This window comes from Sturnira hondurensis, unplaced genomic scaffold (assembly GCF_014824575.4).
Source record: "Sturnira hondurensis isolate 20B ecotype Veracruz unplaced genomic scaffold, ASM1482457v3 Scaffold0020237, whole genome shotgun sequence".
Classification (NCBI taxonomy): domain Eukaryota; kingdom Metazoa; phylum Chordata; class Mammalia; order Chiroptera; family Phyllostomidae; genus Sturnira; species Sturnira hondurensis.
In genome coordinates this window covers 10995423-11006233 of record NW_028092868.1, presented here as the reverse complement: position 1 = coordinate 11006233, position 10811 = coordinate 10995423, and the positions used below count along the sequence as shown (strand labels likewise).

At 40.4% G+C, this 10811-nt stretch overlaps 1 protein-coding gene across 4 annotated transcripts in view; it reads right to left on the bottom strand.

Annotated features, from left to right (window-relative positions):
* Positions 1–4767, bottom strand: part of LOC118975411 (nuclear body protein SP140-like protein) — a 138248-nt gene extending 133481 nt beyond the window's left edge. For 3 of the 4 annotated variants that reach the window (XM_037029334.1, XM_037029331.1, XM_037029332.1), the window contains exon 1: positions 4595–4767. Coding sequence is in view for 3 of the 4 variants with exons in the window: in XM_037029331.1 (XP_036885226.1) it covers positions 4595–4626 (32 nt within the window). In the remaining variant the exon portion in view is untranslated. The remainder of the gene's footprint in view (positions 1–4594) is intronic. The other variant, XM_037029333.1, reaches the window with a different exon arrangement.
* Between the last annotated feature and the right edge of the window lie 6044 nt (positions 4768–10811).

Here is a 10811-nt window from a genome sequence, read left to right as displayed (position 1 = left end):
CTATGGTACATTTACACAATGGAATTCTATGCTGCAGAAAGGAAGAAGGAACTACTACCCTTTGCAACATCATGGATGGAACTGGAAAGCATTATGCTGAGCGAAATAAGCCAGGCGGTGAAAGACAAATATCATATGATCTCACCATTAACAGGAATCTAAACAAACCAAACAAGCAAGCAAAATACAACCAATGACACTCAAATATGGAACAGGCTGTCAGGGCCCAGAGGGGAGAGGGGAGAGAATCATAGGGGAAAAGGGAATGGACTCACATGAACAAGTATAAAAGACACATGGACAATAACTAAGGGTGGGGGGTGGAAAGGGGAGGGAGGCGGGGAGCATGGGGTGGGGGGCGGGCAGGGTTGGGATTATAAAACAGAAACCTGTACTTGAACAAGAATTAAATAAAAATTATATTAAAAAAAAAGAATAAAATCTCACCATTCGTGAAAACATGGACGGATGTAGAGTGTATTATACTAAGTGAACTAAGTCAGACAGAGAAAACAGATACTGTATGATATCATTCATAGGTGAAATACATTAAACAAAATAAATGAATGAACAAACAAAACAGGGTCTTCAAATGTACACAAACCCACCCACCCGAGAATCAGCACCAGAAGGACCCAATTTGCTTGTGGGTAGTGGAGGAAGTGACTGAAAGTCAGCTGAGAGCTGAGCAACGACTGATTTTCTGGGACCCCTTTCACACAGACGGTGCCACAATGCAGCAATGTGGGTTGCACCACCCCAGCGAATACTTAAGGCTCCACCCCTTACTATGTAACAGGCATACTCACACCAAAAAAAAAAAAATGGCCCAAATGAAAAAACAAATCATAGCTCCAGAAAAAAATACAACTAAGCAAAGAAGAGATAGCCAACCTATCAGATGCACAATTCAAAACACTAGTAATCAGGATACTCACAGAATTGGTTGAGTATGGTTGCAAAATAGAGAAAAAAGTGAAGGATATGAAAATTGAATTAAAGGAAAATGTACAGGGAACCAACAGTGACAGGAAGGAAACCAGGACTCAAATCAACAATTTTGACCAGAAGGAAGAAATAAACAGTCAATTCTTGGGAACAAGAATAATAGTCTCAGCCCCAAGGAGCCTGCGTCCCTAGCAAACATCCTGTAAGTTGATTGCCATCTGTTTGGTTTCAAAATTTTCCTTTCAGTTGAGTCAGACCCCACCCTGTTCCCGTGCGTGGGCTCTGTGAGCCAATAGCTAACTGCCACATCTGCTTTTGTGCAACGCTTGCTTGCTTGCCTCTATATAAGGACTTAGCTGTAAGCGCTGGGTGTGGCTCTCATTTGCAGCCCCTGCGGGCACCTTGTCTCCGGACACTTTGAGAGTTCACCCCTGCGCAAGTTAAACTTGGCCAATAAAGTAACATCTTTGAAACCCTGAAAGTCTCCGACATTTGTTCTCGCTGTTGGTGGATGCAACATCAGTCAGAACAGAATGAAGAAACAAGAATTCAAACAAATGAGGAGGGGCTTAAGAACCCCCAGGACAATTTTAGATGTTCCAGCATGTGACGTTTAACATGTGACATCTCCTTCTGACAACATAGGGGTGCCAGAAGGAGAAGAGGAAGAGCAAGAAATCGAAACTTATTTGAAAAAAATAATGAAGGAGAATTTCCCTAATCTGGCAAAGGAAATAGACTTTCAGGAAGTCCAGGAAGCCCTCAGAGTCCCAAACAAGTTGGACTCAAAGAAGCACACACCAAGGCACATCATAACTACACTACCCAAGTTTAAAGATAATGAGAGAATCTTAAAAGCAGCAAAAGAAAAGGAGACAGTTACCTATAAAGGAGTTCCCATAAGACTATCAGCAGATTTATCAAAAGAAACCTTGCAAGCAAGAAGGGGTTGGAAGGAAGTATTCAAAGTCATGAAAGGCAAGGACCTACACCCAAGCTTACTTTATACAGCAAAGCTCTCCTTTAGAATGGAAGGTCAGATAAAGTGCTTCCCAGATAAGGTCAAGTTCAAGGAGTTCATCATCACCAAGCCCTTATTATATGAAATGTTAAATGTTATATGACTTATCTAAGAAAATGAAGATGATCAAAACTATTAACAGTATAATGACAACAAACTTGCAACTATCAACAACCAAACCTAAAAAAACAACAACAAAAAAACTAACCAAACAACTAGAACAGGAAGAGAATCACAGAAATGGAAATTACATGGAGGGTTAGGAGGAAGGGAATGGGGGGAAAGTTACAGAGAATAAGAAACATAAATGGTAGGTAGAAAATAGACAGGAAGAGGATAAGAATAGTATAGGGAATGTAGAAACTGAAGAACTTGTATGTACAACCCATGGACACAAACTAAGGGGTGGGGGGGAATGCGGGTGGGAAGGGGTGTGCAAGGTAGAGGGGAATAAAGGGGGGAATGAGACAACTGTAATAGCATAATCAATAAAATACATTTTACTATATAAATAAATAAAAACCAGCGATACCATTATCACTATATATGTATATAATATACACACACACACACATTCATATGTATATTTTAGCTAATGCATTAGGACAAGAAAAAATTGAAGGGTAAAACACTAAAATAAGATACAACATTATATGATATAAGAGTATAGATGGAGAAACAATACAGACCTAACTAAATTTCCTAACTAGAAAAAGAATTTTTCAAGAAGCATGAATTTTAAAAGGTACAGAAAATTAACAAATTTTATTTGCAACAACGTACATTGAAAAATAAAATAATGCTCAAAAACACTCACATATTTATAAACATCTAAAAGTTCTGAATCTATATGAAAGAAGCTATAATGTTTTACTGAAGAAAATTAAACAAGATCTAAATAAATGGAGATCAGAATTTGCCTCCAATTAGGAAAACAATTTTAAAATGTCAATCCTTCTGAGATTATTGTAAAAGGATGATGCACTTGCAATTTGTAATACAATTGAAACTGAATAACAAAATTTAAACATTTATATGACAGAAGAAATACCTGAGTCAAGCAAAGAGAAGCATAAAAAGGCAATTATGTAGGGAAAGACAATGGGTTTAAATGTTAGAAATAAAGTAAGATATTAAAAGAATATAGAAAAATATTTTCAGCACATAGGTCTAAGGGTTAATGTATCTGATATACAAAGATTCCAGCCTATTGACAAAAAAAAACCCAAAACATATAATCCCAAATAAAACGGACCTGAACAGTCACTTACAGAAAAGAAAATACAGTGGTTCCGCCACTAAGGCAATTTGGTAGAATCTATAAACAATTAAATATTAGGACCACTTACCTCAACAAATATAACTTCTGGCTTTTAACACAAGACAAATATTTCTATATATGCAAAAACATAAAGAAATATATGATATTTTGTAATGTAAATATATTATATCAATGATAAGTATAATATATTGTTATTATTGCAATTTGTTGGTAACACTGAACAATTAAAAATTACAATTAATTAAATAAATGATTTAAATGGGACAAAATTTTAAGTTATGGTATATTGATTCCATGGATTAGTATGCAGCTCTAATAAGAATGAGGTGGACCCGTAGGTTTATTAACATGAAAAGGCGCCTCTAAAATTTTTAATAATAAAAATTTCAAAATGTAAAATCCAGAATAATTATACAATATAATCTCATCCATTAAAAAATAAGACAGAAATTATGCATTTAGGAAAACAAGTTATATGTGTAAATGCATAGAAGAGACATAAAAGGCTGTGCCTACAACACTCAGCAGGACCAGGATTGGAAACTGCAGGGGGTGGGTGATGAATAGGACTGCTTTCCTCTGTATACATCCCTGTCATTTGAAATTTTATGACCAACAATGTATAATGTATTTTTGTATTAAAAAATCAAACAATAAAACATATTAGGTAATGTTATTTCTGGCCTATTAGTAAAGGTAGGATTTCTAGCTTTTTTATTGTCAGAGGTAGAATCCACCCAGAGCAGAAAATCAAAGTACAAATGAAACACTCCGCCTGCACTGGTCTTTGGCATTTTGGTCCATCCTCTTCCTCTGACTTCCTTAGATCAAGATCACTGGAGGAAGAACCAGACCCCCAGCCTGAGACCAGAGTAGGCCTTGTGCTGACCCACCCCTAGGTCAAGTAGGAGACCAAGGCACCCAGATTTGAAAAGTCAGGGGTTTACCCTGAATTTTATATTTTCTAAAGTACTTTCTTTGAAATGACCTAGGTGAAAGCAGAGGGGCCCTAGAGGAAGTAGAAGGCACTGAGGTCATGAGTGAATAACAAATTGCTGCCTCAAAACCTCAGGAAGCACAACCCACTCAAGATGGCTCCACAGTGGAGCAGTGGGTATAAGACAAGAGTCCGGTGGGCTGTGGCAGCTGTGCTCACATCAGTGGCTGTCCTGAAGTTTAAAGATGCGATTTTCTCACTACATATTTCTGCATTCCACTACACTGCGCATGAGTGTACATGTGAAGCAGGACTAAGTTCAAGGTTTATACGAGTGTCTAATGACAGGCACTAAAGCAGCAGCACTGCCAGAGAGGAAGTTAAAGGAAGGTAGACAAAGACTGACCTGGTGCTGAAATCACTGCCCCCACTGGCCATCGTCCTGCCCTGGGCCCTGCCAGGTCCTCGGATCCTTTCTGAGTCCCCAGCCTGCTTTCAGTGTGGCTGTCCAACCCTGAGCAGGAATTCTGTGAATTCACTCAGCCAAGGAGAGCTCCACCCAAATGGGGGAAATAAAAGTGAAAGTAAATTTTTGAGTATTGTCTCCTTCCTCCTGCAGCCCCAGAGTAGTTCTTAGCCGTTAAGATCTGAGGCAACAGAAATGGAGTTCAAGGAGGGACCCTGAAGATCTGGAGGCCAGGAGGGGACCTCCAGGAGGACTCCAGTCCTCAGCAGTCCCCTTGTTTGTGCAAAAACAATACAAATTTCGGTGAATTTTTTCCCTATCCTCAGCTGCTCCAGCTTTCTGAGAGGGTGCAGGAGAACAGAGTAAGGTCTTTGTGTTCAGACACAGGGCTGGAGAAACAGCATTCTTCCCCCCCCCCCTTTTTATCAGCATTCTTTTTTAAAATTTTAATCATTGTTCAAGCACAGTTTTCTATCTTTTATTCCCATCCCAGCCCACCAACCTAGCCCTCCCCATCTCCCTCCCATTTCCAACCCCTCCCCGAGTTTTTTCCATGTGGGGTTTCTACTCGTTCCTGTAAACCCTTCCCCGTTTCCCTTGAAAATTCCCCTGAAATTCTTTCCCCTTTCCCCTCTGGACACTGTCAGCATGTTCTCTATTTCAGTGTCTTTGGTTATATTTTGCTTGTTTGTTTGTTTTGTTGTTTAGGTTCTTGTTTAAGGTGAGATCATATGGTATTTGTCTTTCAATACCTGGCTTATTTCACACAGCACAATGCTTTCCAGTTCCATCCATGCTTTCACATAGGGTAGGAGCTCTTCCTCTTCCCCCCGCCCCTTTCTTTCTGAATTCCATTGTGTAAATGTACCATAGTTTTTCAATCCATTCATTTACTGATTGGCACCTAGGTTGCTTCCACCACTTGGCTATTGTAAATTGTGCTGCTATGGACATTGGGGTGCATAGGTTCTTTTGGATTGATGTTTCAGGGTTCTTAGAGTATAATCCTAGCAGTGGAATTGCTGGGTCAAAAGTCAGGTCCATTTTTAGTTTTGTGAGGAAATTCCACACTGTTTTCCATAGTGGTTGTACCAGTCTGCAATCCCACCAACAGTGAACTAGGGCCCCTTTTTCTCCACAACCTCTCCAACTCTTTTTGTTTGTTGCTTTGTTTATGATGGCCATTCTGACTGGAGAAACACCATTCTTACAGTGATGGTTTTCACATTCATTCCCTGAGTCTGACTTCCTCTAGCTGCACCTAAGGGTTCTCACCCAATTACGTTTAAAATACAGGGGAAGGGTCTACCTACTCTCCACCTCTGTTCTTTCTTTTCTCCCAAAGAAGGATACTGGAAACATCTCATTTTGGCTGCCTGTGAGATTTCAATTCCCTGCAGAGTTATCCTGCCTTTGTTCACTATCCTGAAGACTAAAGCATTGTTCTCTAATTATTGCCCAGAGTCTTCAAAAGTATGGCTTGTTGGGGACTCACTTCTGCAGATCAGAAGCAGAACTCTCTGTCCTAGCCTGTAAGCAGCAGACCAGCCCTGCCACTCCCAGGCCCAGCCCTCTTCTGGCTTCTGGAGACTATGGTGGGTCCAGTGCCTCCAAACCCACTGCCCATCAAGAAGGAAAGATGCTGCTGTGCTGAACATCAGAGGCACATATTTGTTAGGAGACACACAAGGCAAGTGAGATACACTTTGTACTTCTGTGTTCACAAAAGCACAAACACACAGCTGCTTAGAGTAGTCTTCTTTCATAAGAAAAATAATAAACAAATGATATGCCTGGAGAAAAAAACATGGATTACCACAGAATTTCTGCCGGAATTAATACTTACAAACCATCTATACATATGAGACATATAAGTTGTTGCCAAAAAGCTTAAGAATATATAATATATTCAAGGTCTGTCCAGATAAAATCCAGCCATTGTTGGATTTTTAAAACAAGAATGGTTTGCATGACATTAGTGCAACCTGGCAGCCAAAGAGAGTGGACTGGAATGCACTCACTGGAATGTGTGAACAATGATGACTTTACTGTACTAGTCAGTGGGGACAGTAGATATCATTGAGTGAGCATGTGTACTGAGTAGCCTTTGCATTCAAAATGACTGAGAGAGTACAGCAATGAATCAAGCTTTGCATTAAGCTTGAACATTCCTCCATGGAAACTATTCAGATGATCCAGAAGGCCACAGCTATGGACACTGGTGATTGGCAGCTTCATCACAGCAATGCTCCAGCTCATGCATCATGTCTTGTGCAGAATGTTTTGGAGAAACATCAAATCACCCAGGTGACACAGTCCCCCTACAGCCCAGATGTGGTGCACTGTGACTTCTGGTTTTTCCAACACTAAAATCACCTTTGAAAGAGAAGAGACATATAAGTGTCTGACCATCAGTCAGATTGAGGAAATATGACAGAGCAGCTGACGGCGGTTGGATGAACCTTGTGGGGTCCCAAGGTGCCTACTTTGAAGGGGACTGAGGCATCATTTCTTCTATACAATGTTTCTTGTATCTTATATCTTCAATAAATGTCCCTACTTTTCATATTACATGGCTGGATAGTTTCTAGACAGACCTCATGGATGTACTGTTGTTATTGTTAAAGGAGAAGACTGAGTTATGGTTGCTGAATCTGTATTTTGTTTCGAGAACTTATATGCAACTGTCTTTCCAAGAGATTTGGGCTCAGTCTTCCCTCTGCCTCCTTCCTGCTCTAAATTCCTTGTGTATGTAACAATAGGAGAAAGAGCACCCAACCCTATGTAGCTGAGAGTTCAGGTTATGCTTTTACAATGTTAATTACATGCCTCTTATTTCAGCTTGAAGAACATCCTTTAGCATTTTTTTAAAAGGCAGTTCTAGTGTGATGAAATCCCTCTGCTTTTGTTTGTTTGGGAAAGTCTATTTTTTCTTTATTTCTGAAGGACTGCTTTGCTGGATACTAATCTTGATTAACAGGTTTTTTAAATTTCAATATTTTGAATATATCATCCCATTTTTCCTGACCTGCAAACTATGCGTTCAGCAATTTGTTTGTAGTCTAATGGGGGGCTCCATTGTATGTGACAAGTCACTTTTCTCTTGCTGCTTTCAAAATTCTCTTTGTCTTTGTATTTTGACAATTTACTTATAAAGTATGTCAGTGTAGCCCTATTCAGATTTAACCTATTGGGTCCTTTGAGCTTTATAAATGTGAATGTTCATTTCTCTCTCCAAATTTGGAAGTTTTCAATCAGCATTGCTTCAGATAGACTTTCTGTCCTTTTCTTTTTCTTTTCACCTTCTAGGAGTACCATGATGCTTATATATCTTCCTTGATAATGTCTCCTAAGTCCTGTGGGCATTCTTCACTCATTTTCATTCTTCCTTTGCTTTTCTGTCTGGATAATTTCAAATACTTGTACTTTAGTTCACTGATTTTTTTTCTTCTACTTGATTGACTCTACTGTTGAAGCTCTCTATTGAGAATTCCTCACTACAGCTATTGTCTTCTTTAGTTCTGGCATGTCTATTTGACTTTTTGATAGCTTCTTTTTTTTTGTTGAATTTCTATTTTTGTTCATGTATGGTTTCCTTATTTAATTTAGTTGCCTGTGTGTTCTTGTAGTTCACTTAAATTCTCTAAAAGGATAATCCTGAACTTTTTTGTTAGACAGTTAGATCTTCATTGTTATAGATCTTCATTTTTATAATGACAGTTATTAGAATTTATTAGTTTCCTTAGGTGGTTTCATATCTGCCTGATTCTTCATAATTCTTTTTTTTAAAGATTTTATTTATCCCTGGCTGGTGTAGCTCAGTGGATTGAGCATGGGCCTGTGAACCACATGATCACAGTTCGATTCCCATTCAGGGCACATGCCTGGGTTGCAGGCCAGTTCCCAGCAGGAGACACACCAGAGGCAACCATACATTGATATTTCTCTCCCTCTCTCCTCCTCTTCCCCTCTAAAAGATAAATAAATAAAATCTTTTTAAAAAGATAAAGATTTTATTTATTTTTTTTAGAGAGGGGAAGGGAAGGAGAAAGAGAAGGAGAGAAACATCAATGTGTGGTTGCCTCTCACATGCCCCATACTGGGGACCTGGCCCACAACCCAGGCATGTGCCCTGACTGGGAATCAAACCCACAATCCTTTTTTTCATAGTCCAGCACTCAATCCACTGAGCCACATCAGCCAGGGCTGGTTCTTCATATTCTTGATTCCATGTGTTGGCATCAGCACATTTGAGTAAGCACTCTTTTCTTCCAGAATTTATAGCTTCACTTCAGCAGGGAAAGACCTTCATCAGCCAGGTCAGGCACGAGATGGAAGAGCTGGTAGTGTTTATGTGCAGGTGAGGCATGTTATGAGCATCTCCATTGGCCAAGGCCACTTTCTTACTCTGAGGTTGAGGGGTAGATGCCGGTTGAGCTTTGAGGTTGGTTGGGTTCCCTGGCTGAGTAGTGCTGCTAGGTGTCCACTGCATTCAGAGTGGCTCACTTGCTTGGCTCTGAAATCACCTCTTGTCTGGTGAGGCTACCATGATGGAGCCACTGGTTAGACTCTATGATTGAGCAATGCTACAGGGTGGACCCTGCAATAGCTCCTATTTCAATAAAGTTTCAAGCTATGCTCCTCAGCCTAATTTTAACGTAGGCTGTGCTCCATATTTAGGAGGGGCCACACACAGGACTTCAATGCCAGATCTGACCTCAGACTGTGGTCTAAGGCACAGCAGAACCCTGTTCCCTGAATTAAGAAGGACCGTGTTTTGGCAACACAGTTAGGCTGCTTGCTGTGTTCTGCTGTTCAGCATGGTTTGGCCACACTGAATTTGGGATGGGTCTCCAGCTATACCCTGAAGTTGGTGGGGCTCGTGACTCCATTGTTGGGCAAGATTAACCAGGCTCCCTCTTTGGGTGGGGCTTAAGCTAGGCTTTATAAGTGGGTGAACTCACTGGCGAGGCTGCTGTATCAGTGAGGCCATGGGTTGTTTTGGCAGTTGGGCAGGGCCATATGCTGGGCTCTGTTGTTGGGCAGAGCTATAGACTGGGCTCCATGGCTCATCAGTATAATAGCCTTGTCCCTTTGGCTTCTGAGTTCCCTGACCAAACTCACTGAATGGCCAGGCCTGGGAGCTACTTTCAATAGGTGAGCAAAGTTGGAAAGTGGCTTTAACACTTGGGTGGGGTAGTGGAATGGGATCCATAGCTACTATTACCTGACTGGGGACACAAATCAGGTAGAACTGCCAACCAAGTTTCCCGGCCATATGGGACCCACTGGCTCAGCTCTGCAGAAGAGCAGAGCCACTAGCTGGGATATCTGCTCAGGCACCACTACAAGCAGGAATGTGGCCCACCAAGGTCTATGTGCTGGTTGCCGTAAGCCCCACACCTACTTAAGTTTCTAATAGTCATCCTATAGACATGAATCATCCAGCTTTTCCAGAAGCCAATCTGCTGAATCAATGAAGATGTAATGGAGATTACTGCTCACGCATATTTACATATTTGCAGGTGGCACTACTCTGTCATTCCATCCTGCTCCAGGAATATGATATTGCTTTCAAATTACTATTTTTTACCATAGAAAACATTATTTTCAGGGTCTTCTGCTTGACCTTTCCTGAAATAGCCATTACTATTCTGTAGGTTAATGAATGACAGGTTAAAGCAGTTTGGTTAACAAATATGTGAGTCCTGGTTATACATTTGGGATCTTGGGAAATGACAGCTGAGTGGCTCCATGGATTGAGTGGACTCACCGTAGATGAATATTACCTAACTCCATACACTCCACTCTAACAGGGGTCATGATGGTGCTTTGGGTCCATAGGTATTAGGTTCAGTTCAGATACTGTATCAGCAAAACTTAATAATTGGTTATATATTTTTTCTCTTCTTTTCATTTTTTGGGGGGTCTGGTACATGGTTACTTGAATAAATGGCCATTATTCCTCTCAGTGAAGAACTCAGGGAATCACTACTATGTACATTTGCTCATTTCCGTCATCAGGTTCTCGGTCCAAAAATTTGCTCAGTCCTGGAAACTGAGCATAACATTTTGACTTTCTATTGGCATAGCTGACATTAGCCATCTACTTAATATTGATGAGATTATATATATATATATTCTTATGGCTGTACTC